At 48.5% G+C, this 19,458-nt stretch overlaps 1 protein-coding gene across 1 annotated transcript in view; it reads left to right on the top strand.

The window, feature by feature from the left end:
- The window catches only part of LOC307235606 (uncharacterized protein), a 117,016-nt gene that overhangs the window by 96,104 nt on the left and 1,454 nt on the right, over nt 1-19,458 (top strand). Inside the window, exons 6-30 of the mRNA XM_080007745.1 lie at nt 1,865-1,891; nt 1,980-2,006; nt 3,836-3,862; nt 4,572-4,598; nt 8,868-8,942; nt 9,751-9,867; nt 12,289-12,315; nt 12,504-12,530; nt 12,652-12,705; nt 12,790-12,849; nt 13,297-13,341; nt 13,441-13,518; nt 13,675-13,698; nt 15,841-15,885; nt 15,992-16,036; nt 16,366-16,446; nt 16,540-16,593; nt 16,743-16,808; nt 16,903-16,929; nt 17,020-17,079; nt 17,206-17,277; nt 17,366-17,392; nt 17,494-17,547; nt 17,638-17,724; nt 19,305-19,403. Of these exons, the coding sequence (XP_079863871.1) occupies nt 1,865-1,891; nt 1,980-2,006; nt 3,836-3,862; nt 4,572-4,598; nt 8,868-8,942; nt 9,751-9,867; nt 12,289-12,315; nt 12,504-12,530; nt 12,652-12,705; nt 12,790-12,849; nt 13,297-13,341; nt 13,441-13,518; nt 13,675-13,698; nt 15,841-15,885; nt 15,992-16,036; nt 16,366-16,446; nt 16,540-16,593; nt 16,743-16,808; nt 16,903-16,929; nt 17,020-17,079; nt 17,206-17,277; nt 17,366-17,392; nt 17,494-17,547; nt 17,638-17,724; nt 19,305-19,403 (1,332 nt within the window). The remainder of the gene's footprint in view (nt 1-1,864; nt 1,892-1,979; nt 2,007-3,835; nt 3,863-4,571; nt 4,599-8,867; nt 8,943-9,750; nt 9,868-12,288; nt 12,316-12,503; nt 12,531-12,651; nt 12,706-12,789; nt 12,850-13,296; nt 13,342-13,440; nt 13,519-13,674; nt 13,699-15,840; nt 15,886-15,991; nt 16,037-16,365; nt 16,447-16,539; nt 16,594-16,742; nt 16,809-16,902; nt 16,930-17,019; nt 17,080-17,205; nt 17,278-17,365; nt 17,393-17,493; nt 17,548-17,637; nt 17,725-19,304; nt 19,404-19,458) is intronic.

The following is a 19,458-nucleotide window of genomic DNA, read 5'->3' as shown; positions in this document are numbered from 1 at the left end:
TTCTGACCCAGTCGTCTAGCCATCACAATTTGGTCCTTGTCAAAGTGGCTCAGATTCTTACGCTTGCCCATTTTTCCTTCTTCCAACACATCAATTTCAAGAACTGACTGTTCACTTGCTACCTCATATATCCCACCCCTTGACAGGGGCCATTGAAACGAGATGAGCGTTGTTACTCAGTTCACATGTCGGTTGTTTTTATGTTGTGGCTGATTGGTGTGTATATTTTGTTTTCTGTCTCTTTTTCTGCTTTTACAATTTAATGAATGAATTTAATTACTGTTTATTAATGTTCCTTCGCCTTTTAATTCCTCTCAAACTCTGCTTTTATTTCTCTGTCAAAGCACTTTGTAAACTCTGTTTTTGAAGAGTAAATATAGCTATTTTATATATATATATATATATATATATATATATATAGATATATATAAACAGGTAAAAATAGTGATAAAAACAAAATAATGTTAAATAAGAAATAAATAAAATAAACAATTATTAAAAAAAAATATATAATTTATTTTCACACAGCACTTCAATTCATTGTGGCCATTACTTAGTGCGGACATACAGAAGGTTCAAATGTTCATCATTCTCGCATGTGCGTGTGATTGAAGCATGCAGGCACATCGCGGTTGGGATGAATTGAATCCGTCCATTTCAGAAGGGCAGTGGACAAAATGGCAGATTCCCACTCCTGCAGCTCCGTCCGGCTCCTCCCCCGCAGCGCACCGCAGCTTTCCCATCACAGTTCGAGGGACACTTCAGCTGTTAGCTTAACGTCAAGTACGTCGTTAAGCCAGAGGTCAACGCCATTCTTTACGGCGCGCATCCCTTTTAAAGTGTTTTCGGAAAAGCTCGGGCTCTCCTTTGTGTTTAAAATACCCCTGAGCGCCGATCCCAGGCTCCCGGGCCTTTGAACTGCTGCTTCGCCCAGAGGACTTGTGGGTTTTTAAACGATCCAGTAAACAAATCAGACTGTTCTTGCACTTGGTCTTGAGAGTGGACAGACACTTGAAACTAAGTCAATTACCTTGTGGATGTGATTTCACCCCGCACACACACACACACACACACACACACACACACGCACACACACACACACACACACACACACACACACACACACACGCAACTGCACAGACAGTGGTCCAGTGAGTTGTGGGCTCGGTTGATACAGCTGGGTCGGATCCGCACACAGTCTATAATGTTGGACATGACACTCTAAATCTCAGAATATTTATAAACCACGACCACCTGGAACCGTCCGTTACGTTCATCACCACCACCCACACACACACACACACACACACAGACACACCCATGCCCACGCCCACATCCACACACACGCACACACACACACACACACACACACACACACACACACACACACACGTTGCACTTAACAGGGCAGGAACCGGCGCTCATGCAAATACGCCAAACTTTCCCTTTTTCTTTCATCCCCACTTCATGGCTCATTAACCCACGTAGACTTTTACCCTTTTGTCTGTTTGTTGCTGTTTCTCTCTTTCATTTACAAGCTCTGTTTTCATTCGCCTCCCTCCATAAAGACGTATCGGCCTAGACTGCGTCGCTGCCCCCCCCCCCCAGTTCAGATAATAGGTTTAGTTTTGTTTTGTTTTGCATAGAGCGAAGGCACATTCCGACCTGATGAAATGCTGGTAGACAACCCTTGAGAGGCGGGAGATCGTTAGGGACACTGGCTGGGATGTGGACTGACTTATATTCTCCTTAATGAGCGTTTTCAGTCATAGCGGCACTGAGATGGTCTCGAGATGGCATTCGAGTGTCTGGGTTGTTGTTGTTTCTTTTCACCGTTTCTGTTTCCGTTTCCTGCTTTCAACAGGGTCCGCTTGGGATGGATGGCAAACCGGTGAGTGTTTTTAATCGTAAAACGCCTCGACACGCCCTACCCCCGTTGATCTCTTGCCTGATCTCAACGTTTGTCCTTCTCTTCGCAGGGCATGCCGGGCCCCAAGGGAAGCCAGGTACAGTACGCCGCATCACTCACGACATCACTCGCCACTCATGACATCACTCATGATCAATTTGTACTGAATCAATTACGCCTCCGGCAAAACGTTTGTGTAAGCCTGAGTGGCTGTTTGGTCTTTGGAGGGCGGGGGTGTGAGGTATTGCCTATACCCCATAAGGCACTTTTACCGTCCCCCCGGGGATGTCCTCCACGATTGAGCAGATGGAGGCTATGGTAGCCATCTTGCTGCCGTTCCACCTCCTAAGTCGTTCCAGCGCTCGGGGGGCCCGTGGGGAAGTCACGGCTCAACAAAGCACTGAGCACCCGGCACTTAGTCCCCCCTAGTGGTTCACCTCTTAGCCCCATCTATCAGTCCTGGGGCCCCGGCGCACGGCCCAACACACACCGAGGCTCGCTGCGAAAAAAAAAATGCAAGAAGGAGAAGAACGAGAGCGGGAACGAGAGGAGGCGGATGACGAGAGACTACCAGAACCGTCGCACACCGAGCCAGCGAGAACACAGAGTTCATGACCGCGGCGGCTATTTTAAACGCCATTACGCCAAAACGCCCTCCCTCCGCTCTTTCTTTTTGCTCCCTCCCCTCTCTCGCGCCTTGCCAAGAGATTAACTATTCGTCCAGCCGAAACGTAAACCACTTGCGGTGTAGTGAGAGCTGTTTGAACGGCGCTTCCTCCAAACACCCTTAATCCGTTGTTTCCTGCTGAGGAAGGCTTCACGCTGGAGCCTCGCCGTCGCCCGGGGCTCCGTCTTCGAACACGGACGGGCATGGCGCACGCCTTGTGTCCCAGGTCTCCGTGGGTTTTATCGCGTTTCAGTACCCTGAAAAGTAACAATGGAAGAGTAATACTGCACCGAAAACCCAGGAACACCCGCTTACATCCGGCATTTGTCACCAGTGGGAAAGGAAAAACCCGGGGTCTCAGTCCCGGGTCAAACGACCCTGCAATAGACCTGGGTTTCAATGGGCTCCACCTCCGATCGGCTCTGATGTAAACAGGACACCCGGGTCGACACGCAAATTTTGGCCCCTTTACCTGCACAATGCGATGCGCGTTTAAGTTTCAGTGTGAAAGGCGGTGCGGGCAGGTTGATTGAGAAGAAAGCACCAAAGAAGGTAGAAAAAAGAGGAATAAGAAAGAGAGAAGTAGGAACTGAAGAGCGGTGTAAATGAAATATTTGGACCTTAACCTGGAGGTTATACCTTTCCCCCAACCTCAATATTGGGAGCCAACCTGAGCGACCGGCATCAGATTCCGAAATTGATCCAGTGTACAGACATCCAGTAGCGTCAGTCGACTGCCGGGCAATGGGTCAACCGCAGTCGCCGGAGAAGAGATAAAGCCACTCTCCAGCTAAAAGCCTTAATGAGATGTGCATGGAAGACCGGACGACCGAATGGTTATAACCGTGAGAGAAGACTCTTAGATGTGACGTAAGGAACGTAATGGTTTGGGACCAGACATTTTAAACAAATGAATGAGCAGTCACTCTACCCTATCTGGCAACCCTCGTCCCGTCAACGAGCTCCACTTCAGAGACGTTCAGAGATTTTCCCCCCGTAGGCATGAGTTCATCGACAGGCTCTTTGACAGGATGTGTTTATCATGGAAATACACTCGGAAATTGACCTTTTCCACTGAGGAGTCTCACTGGCGTGACGGCATTAAGTCATTTTGGCGCTCGGCCTCCATGCCGTTTGATTGAACGCTCCCAAGCGCAGGTCCACGGAAGATATATCGCACTTTGGTGGAGGCTGCAGATATGCTCAGATCTGAATTATCCTCGACTGACTGTCTCTCATTATGTTTCTCCCTCCTCCAGGGACCGGCGGGCCCCAAGGGAGATAAGGTATGCCCCAATACGGAGTTCACCCGCCGTACAAGATGCCTTTTGAGACTCAGTCCGCGTCGCATCTTGATTCAGATGCAGATTAGATAGCGCCACATGCACACACACACACACACACACACACACACACACAGGTGTTCTCTCCATCACCTTCCCACATGTACTGTATATTTTCGGGCAGCCTCAATCCGACCTGGCCATAGATTACACGTACCTATGTAGGAGCTCATCTCATAAAAAAAAAAAAAAAACCCCGACATGCGTCTGACTTGCGTCGCCTCCAAGTTAGCGGGAATTGTAAAATGGCGGATGATGTCTGAGGTTTTGGAAAATTGGCTCCCGTCATCTAATCATGGCTTGCGGCTCCCAGGAGGAGAGCGCGGACTCCAAAATCCTCGTTACGGAAACGGAGAGTGCGCGTGCGGCCGCCCTAACCCGACGGGTTGCGGTCGGCCGTGATTCCAAACGGGTGAACGCCTGCATCCTGCCCCCGGGGGGCTCGCCGCGCTCCGCTCGCCGCCTGATGCCAACTGCAGTCGTTTTTTTGGGACGCTCGACCCTCCCGGCGCTTCCTACCTCTATCCAAATATTAGCTTTCAGCGCCGTGAGTCACAGCCGTTCAGCGGTGGCGGAACGGCACGGCGTGAAACACCGCGGAACACAGTCGTAATAACAGTTGACAATTGTTATTTTCCTGTCTCATCCCCAGGGCGACCAGGGAGACATCGGGCCAAGGGTAAGACATGTTTTCTGTTTTTCTTCCTCAAAAGATGACCGTGTTTGCCTGTTATCCATCATTTTAGAAGAGGTTGTCACTGCAGAAAAGCTGACTCCATCCTTTTTTTTTTTTTTTTTGGTCCTCCAAATCAACGTCCGACCTTTCCAGATTTCCCTAGATCACTCTCTCTTTCTCTCTCTTATGTCGCTCACACACACACACGCACGCACGCACGCACGCACGCACACACACACACACACACACACACACACACACACCGACTATATCTTTGACTTTCACTCACCTATTTCAAACCCTGAATGGATGTGGACTGTTGTTTCTCCCCGGTTACGGATGGCAAACTTCAAACTCACGCATTCAAATGAGTGCTTGAATTATGCCTTCAAATCATGAAAAAAACACGGAGGCCGATTATTTTAGGAGGGATTTCATCCGACAAATCGCTCGTTGTGTCTTCCCACACACTTGCGGCTGGAAAAAAAAACGCTCCCGGTCACCTATCTTGTAAACTGCGCTAAATAATTGACCGAGACAAGTACGCGTGTTTTTTTCCTGCCCGGCTGCCATGGCGACTGAGCGAAGGAACACCCACTCTTCTGGCCGTGACGAGGTTTCAGCTGTCCGCACGTCTTCGGGAGCCCTTCCAACCGGTTGAGGAATGGCGATATAAAAAGCACCGTTGGCAATACTTATGGCCCCCACCATCAGACGCATCAAAAAACCGGTCCGGGCCGGGAGCCGGTGCCGGCGCTTCCCTCCGACCGAGGGCCGTGCTCTTGGAACGTGGCGGGGGTGACCTCGTCGGGGTCAGTGTTGTCGTTGTTATCATTTCGTGCGATATCATTTTTTACCGTTTTGGCTTCCATGTAATTGCCTCTCATTTTATTTGGTGCGGTCTGCGAATATCGCCCTTTTGGGATAACCGAATAAGTTATGTCCCCTCGTGCTTCCATGGACGTGTCTCCTATGTTATTACGTTCCGGGTAAAGTCGTGTCGGGTTGAGACTTAACTGTGTGATCTGTTCATTCGAGTATATCAATTTATAGCCCCCGGTTTTTAAATTATCCTTATGTATTCTCTAGAAGTTTCCTGTGGAAATGTCTGCCTCGGGACTCCGCGAAGCCATTAATCTCGGGGCGCTTGCGGCTTAACAACCGTAGCAAAACAAGGTGCGCTGGCATGCTGGCGTGACAGCGAATGGCATTTTCCTCTTTCTCTCTTTTTTTTTTTGGGGATAAATGTGTAAATTATGACTCACGATCCGGCGGGATAGCGTTCACGGTTCACAAAACGTTTGACGAATTCCTGATTTCAATCAACGCATGAGTCCTTTTGTTCGGCGGCCTGCCCCGATGGATTTTTTGTTTTTGAGGCAATGGCTTGTGCAAGAATTAAATCTCTTTTGGCGTCCTGCGGCTCGTTCTCCAGGATAGTAAATATTGTACTTGGACGTGGCGCCGGGGGCTTTTTGATGTGCCGGATAAATCCGTGGCTGAAAAGCCCCAGAGTATCGCGGAGGAACACTTGCTTGTTTCAATAGCAACCTCCGCTATTCCCTTACCCCCTGTCATTGCAGCTGAGGCTTTGGCCCTTCGCTGCGTGTCGACAGTTATGGCCAGATAGATTAATAGATGAAACGGCGGCGCTCATTTTAGGATGTTTTTCGACAGCGAAATGAGATCCACGTTTAGAACAGCTGTAAAACGCGCCGTCATCGACCAAATTGCCCGGGCCGTTTGTTTTCGTCTCTTGTGTTACTCGTTTTCATCATCTGAAAGTTCATTTGCAGCCGTCGCTCTGTCCTAACTGTAGCTGAGCAGGTGACAAGGTGAGTGGGAAGCCTGTACCTTTGATTCCTCAATCAGGGATTCTGGCATCACCCCATCGGAGGTGAGCCGCTTTGGCCTTCGACCTCTTGGAGAAGATAGGAGAGAACCGGGGAAAACAGGAAATGGCCATGTCTCGCTGTCATTCTCTGACTTCCCTTCTATCCATCATCATCCATGTTGGTCCGTGTCAGCCTTAAGCGGGGTACACACCACGAGATAACCAAGTCGATTTCGGGCCCGATTGCCACTTTCCGACAATCGTGTCGGAATCCTGTTGTGCCGAGGACGCAATCTGTGGATTGTCACCTGGGAAAGACCAGGAGCCGGTTGAGGGCCGAGCTGACTCAAAAGAAGGAAGTCATAAACGCAGCGGCAGCCATGGCGGCAAATGCTCACGCTGCATGGATGTCGCCGTGGAAGGGTTTTCGTTTCGTTTTGCTAGTCCTGACCCGTCGTCCGCCACGTTCGTTCACTCTAAAGTCACGTCTGATCGCGCGGGATTTGCGGTTTTGAGAGTGGGGACTCTGGTAACCTCGCGTAGCCACACCTCCGTGTCAAATCCCGTGTGGCTACGCGAGATTGCAGTAGGACCCTTGCTCAATGGAATCTGTAAGTGTGTGGTGTGCTGTTTGCGCCAACCGTTGCACTACATATGCGCTGTAGGGACAAAACTTTTTAAAATGTGTCATGATACGTCGGCACGTGTGGTGCCTCACATTCTCAACATCTGATAAGATTCGAAAACCCTCATAGTGCAGTGGCAGGCATGAGGAGGCGATTGGGGCGGGTTGATGTGGAGCTTTGTACCTTTGGGTGTTTCTCCAAAGTAGCCTTTGATATTGGGCTGAAGGGGAGAGGTTTAACAGGATCCATACCGTCGGCTCCAAACAGAGAAAGCATTGGCTTTGGATGAAGGCCTGGTGCCGTGCCGAAAGACAAAGAGAGGAGGTGACAGTGGGCGTCAACGCCCTCCGATGTCTTTCCCCGAGAGCGGCGTCAATGTGACGTCCTCCAAAGCCAAGAGCTCCAGAGTTCAATCGGAAAAACGAGGTGTAAGGGAAAGGACTTTACGGTATACCGACTGCGATGTTGCTTCTATGGAACAGACGTGTAGGTGGTCTTCATGGTGGGAACGGTGCAAATGAGCGAATGTGACATTTGGAAGGGTAGAGGCATATAGGCAAACGGAGGAGGAGGCGGAGGAGGAGTCTGTGGCGCTGGGAAAAAACCTCAGATATCCAGCGCTCACCGCAGCCTGGTAACACAAACCTCATGAACAGCCTTAGCGTCTCTTCCTTTCTCCCCCTCTTCTCTCCGCCTCTCTCTATCTCCACTTTTCCAATAGCGTCGACCCCAGCCCACCCCACCCCACCCCCCCTGCCACCCCCCTCCTGCCACCCCCTTGCATCTTCACTTCATCCCCGTCTCCTGCTCCTGTGTTTTTTTTGGAAGCCATTCAACCAGATGAGCTGAGGTTTGCTGGGAGCTCTATGGCGGCAGACTAGCCGTGTTCCTTTTGACCCGGGAGACACTCATCATAGTTAAATGTGTGTCGACTGGCAGCGCCATGGCAGCCTCCCGTTTTGGTTGGACTTCAAAGGGGGAGACGGGATTAATGTAAGGATACGATCCGACAGAGTATAAGATGGGTTGTAAAATGCTCATCAAATTCAAACTGGGGGAGTGGTTGATCGCATATTTTTCTATTATTTCCTTCTCCTAAAGACAGTTTGTCAAAGTGATATCTCCCGTACCATGATTTAGCTGTCAGGGATAACAATCGCCAAAGGCATTCCGATGTCCACTCACCTACCACCTACTGAGGTTGTAATTTACTTTCATGCCCTCAGCTCCGACTGTACGTTGTTTTTAAACCATAACAGTATGCGATTTTTCCCTTGATCACTGCCTCTTCCTCTCGCTTCCTCCCTCCCTCCCTCCCTCCTCCACCAGGGCCCTTCTCCCCACAGCACATACGCAGGTCTGCACAGTAATCAGATTCTCACCGTCAAGGTTTGTCCCACCAGATCCGCCGCGCCGAAGCCTCTGAAGCCTCCGTCCCTTCTTACCGCTCCGCCTGGATCGTCCGCCTCTTTGCCAACCTGTCACTCCAACCCCCCCCACCCCCACCCCCAGCCATAGCAACAGATCTGGGATCAGCCGAAAACAAAACACTGATCCTCGATCTGTCTTTATGGAAATCGGCGTCTTTCCACTGCGGCCTCGCAGCTACCGTGTAGAACCTTCTCCTTCCTCCTTCCTCCTTCCTCCTTCCTCCTTCCTCCGTCCTCCTTCCTTTGTCCACAGCTCTCCGGACTTTCAGAGGGCGTGTCGCTGGAGTCCGGCAGCTCTCCCTGACTAAACACGTTTTTTTTAGTTTGCCGTGCTCATATCTTTCCTGCTCCTCTTCCTTCTTTCCCTCCGTGGTCTCCTCAGATGGTCTTTCCTCGCTATGACCACGGTTTTATCTCCGGTGACCAGTCCAACAGCTTTCAGAGACGCCTCGTGAAGGTAGTCCGCCTCTGAGGCATGCACATTCTCCTAACCCTCCCCACCCTCCTCACCCTCCTCACCCTCCTCACCGTCTGAGCTAATTCTCTATTTCGACTGTTTCACCCTGCAATATGTTTTCCTCCCCCACTCTGTTAATTCTCTTTTTCAATAGACCACGCTCTGTCATGCTGCGGCGCGCTCACATGTTTTAATCAGTCTCACCGCTTTCCTGCGCGCCGTGTCTCGTTTAATCCTATTAAAAGCGCTTGCTTGTCTCTGAGTTGTTTGTTCAAATGTTCTCCAACAGTGTACGATATTAGGAGAATGTTCTCGTTTGTTTAAATGAACGTACTTTCTGGAAAATCGCTCCGAAAGCGTGCGCTCGTAATTCAAATCGGACGACTTTGCCTGCGAGGATTCCGTTCGAGCCACGGGTCCTCATTTTGCTGCCAATGCCGGGAAATAGAGCCTTACTGTGGGATTTAAAGGCTGTGGTGACACCAGCTCCATTGAAGCAGTCTGTACCACCTCACCACAATATAGGGAATTATGATTGGAATTATTGAGCCTAATGAAAGTACCATTATGATGGTAGCCAATAGCCAATATTTTCAAGCTAGTTGATTTTAAGTAAATAAAATTTAATATAGCAAATGTTGAATAGAAAACATAATAAAAGTAATAACCACAATACCACTGCGATATCTTGACTTTAACAGTAATTTGGGTGAGCATGCCCCGCGGTATGAGTGTGTTCCAGCCAAAGCTGCCTTAAAATGTTGCTTTCCTGTCCTTGTTTCTCATCACTCCATGACCATCTTCGCAGGGTGACCAGGGCCAAGCAGGGCCCCCGGGCCCTCCTGGCCTCCCGGGCTCTCCCGGACCACGAGGGCCCCCCGGGAACACCGGAAAGGACGGACCCCGCGGCCCGACCGGAGAACCGGTACGAATCTGGATAAAACGATAAGACTGAAAATATAACACGATACATTAAACTGCGCGTTGACACACACACACACACACACACACACACACACACACGTGTGCTTACCACCATCACCTACTGCTGAGGGTTACACCTCAAACTATGCAGGACCCTAAAAACACCTCACCCATCAATTGTGCTGTCCTGCTACGGTCAACCACACTGGTGTGACGGATGGTAAATTGTAAAATGTGTGTGTGTGTGTGTGTGTGTGTGTGTGTGTGTGTGTGTGTGTGTGTGTGTGTGTGTGTGTGTGTGTGTGTGTGTGTGTGTGTGTGTGTGTCTGTGTGTGAGGGGGAAAATGGATCTGCAAATGTAAATTGCAGTGAACCCAGATATTTTCATCCTCCTGGGTTCACCAGCGAGCTGCGGCTTGCCTAAAAGCTCCCAAAATAGCGGCGTTGCTCCTGGCCCCATCTGTTTCGCTGTAAGCTAGCGGCCACAAAGTGCTCCAGCACGCCCCCTCTCTCTCTCTCCCACCCTCCCGCAACGACCGTGTTGCCACATTGCCCCCCCTCCCCGTAACAGATATGGCACCGCGGTGGGTTCACGGGCACTTTGCCGGCCTTGCCAAACAATAGCTGCGTGCCGGGGCCCCAGGGCCCCGGGGCCCCGGGGTGGCTTGTGTTTCTCCAGATGAGGCCTCTCCTCCTCCCCGGGACGCTTCATCGGCAGTGACAGGCCAAAGCTGTGGTTCTGGAGGAGAGAGAGAGTTGGGGGTCGCGATTTTGGTCTCTCCAAGCGAAGGAGCGAATGCCACTTCAGCCTCAGCTGGCATCGCGCGGCGATGGCGACGGGCGATCGATTCACAGGATGAGGGCTTAGTCAGAACTTGAGGGGGGGGGGGGAAGAAAGTTGAGAAAGATGAGAAACAGACTGTATGTCCAGGGCGACGGACGGCCCCGTGTTTTAACCTCACGGGATTCTCGAATCAGCACTCTCTGCCTTTCTTTCTCTCTCTCTCTCTGTCTCTCTCTCTCTCTCTCTCTCGCTCCGGGTTGATTAAAGGGGGTTTGCGCAACCCAAAACAATCAAACAAAGCACCGCGGCACTGGCGACTCCATGTTGTGGGCAGATGTCTGAGGGTGAGAGAATCGCAGCAGGGGGGACAGTGATCAGGCCTGCCAGAGGTGGATCCCTTCTCTCATTGGGGCGTGTGTGTGTTCGCGTGTGTGTGTGTGTGTGTGTGTGTGTGTGTGTGTGTGTGTATGAGAGAGAGAGAGAGAGAGCATGGGTGATGATGTCAATGAGAATGTATATGAATGTTTTTGTATGGATGCTCACCCTATGGACAGACCATCTCAAATAAAGAATTATATTATATTATATTATATTATATTGTTTTATGTTGTGTTATATTATATTATATTATATTATATTATATTATACAAATTATATTACAATATATTATATTATATTATATTTTATTATATTATATTATGCGCAGTCGCGTGTTGCGAAGAAGGGCAAGCAGGGTGATCCAGGGCCACGGCGTAGCAGATGCGGAGGCGATGATGGTTACATGTATGGAGAGAGAGAGAGCAGGAGGGAGTGAGGAAGCCAGATGGGGGACTTTCAAGTCACTTCAGCTTATCATTCAAATACAGTATACGGGAAGGAGAGGGAGGTATGTATAACGACATTTATTACAGAGTACTTGAGCAAGAAGATAAACATACAGCCACCGGATAGCAGAGCCCTCGTGTGTGTGTGTGTGTGTGTGTGTGTGTGTGTGTGTGTGTGTGTGTGTGTGTGTGTGTGTGTGTGTGTGTGTGTGTCTGCGTGTGTGTTTGTGAGATGGAGAGACAGAGCTCTTACACAAGATCCCTCTATAGCCCTGCCATGCATGATTGCAAAGCAGATGTGTAGTTGCTCTGAGCAGAGCTTCACCTCATGTGTGCACATGCGCACACACATATATACACACACACACACACACACACACACACACACACACACAAACATATCAGAGATCTGTTTATCTAAATGAAACAAATTTAAGAATGGACGTGTGCCAGAAAACTGAAACACAATACTTAGTTCAGTAGTTGTTTAAGAAATAAATGCACCGCACACACTGCCAATACTAATCTGTCTGTCTGCCTGTCAATGTACTATATACAGCAAATATATATATCGTGTGTGTGTGCGCGTGTGTGTGTGTATGTTGTGTGTGTGTGTGTGTGTGTGTGTGTGTGTGTGTGTGTGTGTGTGTGTGTGTGTGTGTGTGTGTGTGTGTGTGTGTGTGTGTGTGAGACTTGACCGGCCAATGGACTCTCAGTTATCGCCCATTCAACACTGCCATCTAGTGGTCATTAACCAACACGATAAGACTCAGATAAGATACCTGTGAGTGATGATCTCCACTTTGCTCCGCAGGGTTTCCCTGGTCGTGACGGCATCGAGGTGAGTTTGGTTCAGGTCAGATTCTTGAATGCTCAAGAATTATTGTTTTGTTTTTTTTCCTTTTTGGTGGATGATGCCAATCTGCTCATGAGTCTGTTTAAATTGCTCTGCACGGGGAAAGGCGTCATAACCCTCAACCTCGGTATTTGTTTTCTGCTTTTTTTTTTGTTTGTTTTTTGTTTTTAAAGGGACCGCAAGGGTTGTCCGGAAAACCGGTAAGATCTTTGAGGAGAATCTTGTCTTGTTTGACCTTTTAGACGCACACCCTTGGGTGAAAACCAAGTAAGAATACAACTGTTTGACAGCGTTGACCCTTTTGTTGAATATGACTGACAGGGGGACGATGGAGAGCCAGGCCATCCAGGGCCACAGGGACCCCCAGGGGCAAAGGTAAAGGTGGACGCCGTCGGATCATTCCAAATAATCAGTCTTTTTAATACTTCCACCTCATATTTTGGCCAATTCTTCAAACAGGGCGATGCAGGTTCCGGAGAGAAAGGAGAGAGCGGCATGGACGGACTCCCAGGGGTTAAGGTACGGGGCTCAACTACATTTAGAACTTAGGGTGGGGGTGATAGTTGATTACAGTTCATTCTCTAATTAACTGTTAACAACTAATTGTAAAGACATTGTCACACCCTGATAGATCATTTCCTACTCTAAATGCTCAAAGATATGGCCTTATAAAAATCTCACAATTTGAGACAAATCTGAAGTTTTATTTGTTTGGTTTTTATTTCTATTGGCTTCTACTTTTGGGAATTTTGTTTATTAATATGGAAATTTAATACATAGGCACATATTACAACATGCTCTACACACCACAAAGTACAGTATATCATAATCATGTACAATTTACTTCTATTCATCATTGTGATGGTTAAGGTATTTTTCAAGAATTTATACAAATGTCAAGTACAGAATTTTAACCATCAGGAGTCTGATGCCGATTTCAATAAAGTGTCCATGTCCACTTTACAGGGAGAAAAGGGCGACGGAGGAGAGCGAGGATCCCAGGGAGCCGTGGTACAATACATTGGCTATTGTTTTTAATTGCTATTCATTGAAGTGTCTCTTTTTTAACGTTTAACCCTTTCCTTTCCCATGTGACCCCCCTCGCTGTAGGGTTATCCTGGGGAGAAGGGGGCCACGGGCTCCTCCGACATCATCGACTTCAACGGGAAGCTCCTGGACGCCTTCCAGGTGAGCGTCCAGCCACAGTTCGGGCACTTCGGCTCTAAAATGGCGGCCCCGTGGGGCAATTTGGGGAAACACTTTCCATCCCATATAGAAAACGGCGAGGGGTGCCTCAGACCAAAGCCATGACCGAAAAATGTTTCAACTGTTTCCTCCTGACAGGCTATCAGCACCATCAGTGTTTCGGTAAACTGCTCCTGCCTCTGCTTGGCCTTGATGGTGTGATCTGTGACTAACACGTTGACGATAGGATAGGAAACGCACAAAGATCTCAACGGCTTTGGTGAATTCGTCCGAGCTGTGTGCGTTCAATCAGGGGGTCGTACACCCTGAACATCAGATATATTGGATGTCACAGGAGACCTCGTGAACCGGCAGCCCGCGCCGTGTAACCCAACGCCCCTGTTCTACGATGCACTCATCCGTACATATAGAGGATGCAACTTATACCTCACAGTAAATATAATACAGCTGTAGCACCCAATCAGATCATATACAGCCTGAGGGGTTATGTTAAAAAAAAAAAAAAAAAACACTCAGGAATGATACGGTGAGTTCAGAATCAGAATCAGAATCTGTTTATTTTGCCACAGGACATTTATATACACAGAGATTTTATCATTGTAAGGATCGGTGTACTGCTGTAAAAGCCTATAAAATAAGCTTGAACAGCCCGGAAAAAAACAACCATGCTGTACATATACTGTATATAAAAAATGTGATTCTATACACAGGATAAGATCAGTTAAAGGGCTATAGCTGGGACGAAGAGCAGAACGAGTGCTAGTATTAGCTTTGGATAAAAAAAAAAAATACATCAATATAAATGGATACTCAGCACACAATGAATAAATGAGTAGGTATAAGTTATTACAATGTTATTACAGTGTTTTTACAATATAGATTCTTCAGCGTACATAGCTTTGTCTGGATACATTTCCTAATTTTCTCCTCGTTGAGATACATGAACCTCATAAGTCAGCTGGAGTTTCGGATCCCTGGCTCGCCGCACACAGGGCCCTTTGACTCCACCGTGTATCGTGCCACATGCTAATAACATATGCCTATCTTTGCAGTGGAGTGTGTATCTGATTAAATAACACCGCTCGGCGGGGTCCCCTCTGGGGCCCGGGGCCCCTGCATGCGAGGATCTAGGCGGCCCCGTGTGAGAGAGCTACAGTTGGGTCGGTTCAAAAATACAAACCCATAGATGTTATCCCGCCTGTTACCGTACCCCAGCGCCAAAGTGGATCTGAAGACTTTGGCTTAGTTAGTGAGAGTTATGTCTCTCAAAAGGGGGATTGTCATTGCCCACCCGTCATGCGCTTTCTCACATGCGTAAACCGCCATATTGGATCAATCTGCGGTAAAAAAAAATTGGGGAGATTTTCAGTGATTAATCAGTATTTCGGGGCAATGATTCCCTTGTTTTGTTGTTGTTTTTGTTTTTTTACGGCTTTCCGTGGGAAGAACCGCGTGGGTGGCCGTCGTTTCTCTAAATCATGAAATATCTGAAATGCATTGCATTGCGTTGTTTGTAAACATCTCTCGGTTGCCATGATGTTTCCAGAGGACAAACAAGAACCCCTCCGTGGTGGAGGGAGGGAGGGAGGGGGGGGGGGGGGTAGGATCAGCATGTACGCCTCTGAGGGGGAGTGGGACTTCCTGTGTTATTAGTTCAAGATGGCGGGGGGAAGTTCAGAGGGGGCCGGGGGAAACAAGTGTAGCTTTGTAGCAGAGCAGGGGCGCGGGGGGGGGGGGGGGGGGCGGGTCGGGGCATTGCGCTGCCGCTTATCAGTCGCCGTGGGAGACGGAGGTTCCAGAGATAACAACCAGACAATGGTCCCGCTGCCCTATGAACCGTGCATTTTTTTTGGCTGGAACTGCAATTTGTCGTTTTTGGGCCGAAACATCCTCCTGTGCTGAACCTGACGTTTGTTAGATCGTATGAATGTCACGTTGTCTGGTTTTCACAAACTGCTATTAAGAGCATTCTAGACCAGCGCGCCCCCAATAAAGTAGGATAAATACAATTAATGATCGCTTCCGTGAAGCGTCGGACCTGGCAGAGTTTTAAAAACCTTTTACTACTCTTCTGTTTTGGACCTTGCTGCATGTTTTGTGGTGAATTCCCTAATCCTGTAGCTATAAATTGCAATTACAACTACTAATTGACATAAATGCATCTTACCCCCCACCGACTAAATACACCAATATATGATAAGGTATGAGACTTTTTAAAGCCACATTTACAACAATGATGCATTTGTTGTGTGCAGCATGTTGCCGAGGCTAAAACTTGGCCACCTCACATTGTTTTTTTTACAGGGTCCACCCGGACCACCCGGAGCCCCAGGCCCACAAGGGGAAAAAGTAGGTGTTTTGGGTTTTTTTTAAACACTAAGGTCAATGGAAATAAAAAAGGCCGGTGACAGTTCAGTTTATTTTAGCAGTCATCACATTTCGATCTGTATTTCAGGGTGAGCTCGGCTTACCTGGGCCATCGGGAGTGGACGGAGAGAAGGTATTTGTTTTATTTCTCGAATAAACTGTCCTTTAGGGTAGGGTAGATAGATAGATTGATAGATGGATAGACATCTCACATCAAAAAACATATGCAATAATAATAATAATAATAATAATAATAATCTTCTTCTTCTTCTTAATATAATAAAAATTGAAAAGAATTGGCAATGTGCAATAAATTTAAAAAAATAGAAGAAATTCCAATACATAGTTAACGTCAACATTTTTTTTTAACAATTTAAATAAACTGTATACCCCCCTCCAAAAGAATTTTGAATCGAAAGAAGCATTTTTAACCCAAACCTCTCTTCCCTCCCCTGCCTCTAGGGAACAAATGGGAACGTGGGCGAGAGAGGACTGGCTGGAGAGAGAGGAGAAAGGGGGGAGATGGGGCTCTCCGGGCCTGCTGTGAGTATCTCTCTCTCTCTCTCTCTCTCTCTCACACACACACACACACACTGTGTTCATAAAGACTTCGGCTTAATTATCCTTGTTGGGCAGGGCATGGACGGACAGAAAGGAGAGAAAGGCGATTGCAGGCTAGAAGATAACCTGGTAAATGCAACACACACACACACACACACACACACACACACACTGTACATACACACACACACACACGCATCACAGGCTCAAACAGTCAAACAACACCAATGACTTGTCTTCCTACCTGGCTTGATGCTATTACTGTACCTGCTGTTCAGGTCCAGATGATCTCCCAGCCGGGTCCACCGGGGCCCCCGGGCCCCCCGGGGTCCCAAGGCTCCATGGTGAGTCAAAAAAAAGTGTCTCTTTCAAAACATAAACATTACATTTTCGTCACCTGCTTAGCTCATTTACTAACCAGCACGCTATGTTCCCCAGGGACATCACGGCATGCCGGGCCCCAAGGTAATGAGAACCTAAGTTACTGCACTGTGTGTGGATTTTAACTTTATTTGACACCGAGTTTGGTGCTAAGAGGGTTGTGCTTTGACGCAGGGTGAACCAGGACTGGGCATGATGGGAGAGAAAGGAGACCTTGGATCTCCAGGAGCAAAGGTTGGAGTCGTTATGGTTGAGAAATTCAACAACTGGCCAATGATGACCAAAGACAATGATGATGATGATGATGATAATGATGATGATGATGATGATGATGATGACGATTCAACGCTGTGTCTTTAGGGGTCCGACGGCTCCCAGGGTCCGCCCGGGCCGACAGGGTTAGTGGGACTTCCGGGAGCCAAGGGAGAAAAGGTAATTAACCACCGTTTTGCCACAAGGAATAGATCTGTTTTGGGGCTGGAGGACGCCATGATTTGACCTGTCGATGTTTTGTTCACAGGGGAAATTGGGAGAGCCTGGAATGGACGTGAGTGTTTCATTGAGTAATTTGTCCGACATCTTCCCGCAGGGTTTTGTACTCGTACGCGTTCGCTTCCTGTTTCAACTCTCGCTGGCTTTGTTTTCCAGGGTTTCCCAGGTCTGATGGGGGAGAAGGGCGACCGAGGGGAGCGAGGAGACAAGGTGCCTGCAGGATGGTTAACCTCGTCAAGTTCCCACAGATGGAATTTTTTTTTCTCGTTGGTCTGACCGCTGCGTTTTCTGGCGTTTCAGGGGGACCGGGGGTCGGTGGGGAAGAGAGGTCTGAAGGGCCAGAAAGGAGAGCAGGGCCCCCCAGGCCTCGACCAGCCTTGTCCTGTGGTACGTCACTTTCACGCTCACATGAACACACGCACGCACGCACACACACGCCAGCAGACATGCAAAGATATAGATTGGATCATGGCGCCGTCTAGACCCAATTAAAACAGCTTGCTTCACACCGAATCCGACAAGCCGCAAGAACAAACCGAAAGTCCATTCATTCCATTGGAAAGTTGGAATGTGCACACGTTCGAAGCTCCAGGGTGCGTTTGAATTTTCCAACTCAGGCAACAAATTTGGGTCCGATACTACGACCGGAAGAGGCGTCGATCTCGTTTTTAATTGGAACCGGGCTTAAAACTAAGTAAATAAAGTCACCTATATAAAATAATCGTTGGATGTCACCATATTCACTATCAATAAATCTATTTTTACATAAGTGAATTCTGGGTATTTTTTATTTTTGTTGGCACTTTGCAAACTATAAAGGGATTTTTTTTAAGTCTCATTCATGGAACTTGCTAAATATCCAGCTGAGCAAACTACTCGCTGTTGCTGGAAAAACGACTTCTCCCATTTTCCCTGGCATTCTGTATTATGTGACGCGCAACCCAGATGCAGTTCATCCGACGGTCACTAGGGGGAGGATCCGACTCCTGGATGCGTATACGGACTCGGTGTGAAGCGCGCTTTAAACTACAGCAGAGTCACACGAAAAATCATTTTACCAAAAGCTGTAATATAGAGTTAGAATTGTCATTGTCACCGAGTAGCCTTCAAAATGGACGATTAAAGTACCTCTCCCTACACTTAGCTCTCAGTACATTCAGAAGTATTGTACCAAACATTTGATTATAGGTTGCATTGAGATTTACGGCTAGTGAGCAAAATTGGGCAAAGTTGGACAAATTGCTTCTCCATAGTGCACATAAATTACCAAGAGAAAACGAGAGCTCCAAAACGAACTGATGCAACTTCTAATCATTTGCCAGAAAGATGTGTTTGGTAACGGCCCGTTTTGAACTAAGTTACAGCTATTGGTGAAACCGCGGTTTATTGAATTACGGTCAAATTGAAATTCTATCTGTGAAAATATGTTTTGGGCAATCCTTGTGCAAGAAAACACTTTAATGGGGGCCTGGGCTCACCAAACCAAACCAAAAACCCAATAAATCGGTGGAGACACAGCGTTGTGCAGTGACCTCAGCCGCCTCCGTGATCCTCCAAGCCCCCCAAGCCTCCGTGCCTCCGTGCCTCCGTGCCTGGCTCCTCCGAAGGAAAAAAGGAACCGAACCGACTGCAGCCAGGACCTCAAGGCCGTTGGGTCGTTAAAGTTTGTCTTGTGGATTCTCTTTTCAAGTCGAGCTTTGCGATCACCAGGTCCACCGAGAAGTAGTCGACCAGAGACTCTATGGGGCTAGTGAGGTCACACGGGCGTACTCCAGGAGTGAACTCCCTAACACGCAAAATGGCGCAAACTTTTCCGTTGATTTCCGATCTCCCGTCCGCGGTACTATCTCTCTCTTATCGTTTTCCCCGCTTTCCGCTGGCTCTGTTTCCGTCACGCGTCTCCTTCCGTCCGAGTCTCCTCGGCGACGCTCGTCCGTGTGTAACGGTTGGCCGGCTCTCGCCGACAGGGTTGTGGCCGGCCCGGCGGTCCCCCCGGGGAGGCGGCTCTCTCTTCGGCTTCGACTCCTCCTATCCCTCCTTCCGGCCCCGAGGCCCCCTGTCCTGTGGTACAGTATCTTTTCTTCCTTCCTCCTTTGCCTTGCCTCGTCGCCTTGCCGTCCT

This window comes from Zeus faber (assembly GCF_960531495.2).
Source record: "Zeus faber genome assembly, chromosome: 10".
NCBI classification, from domain to species: Eukaryota; Metazoa; Chordata; class Actinopteri; order Zeiformes; family Zeidae; genus Zeus; species Zeus faber.
The sequence above is the reverse complement of the archived record's forward strand: the minus strand, read 5'-3'. Positions and strand labels throughout refer to the sequence as shown.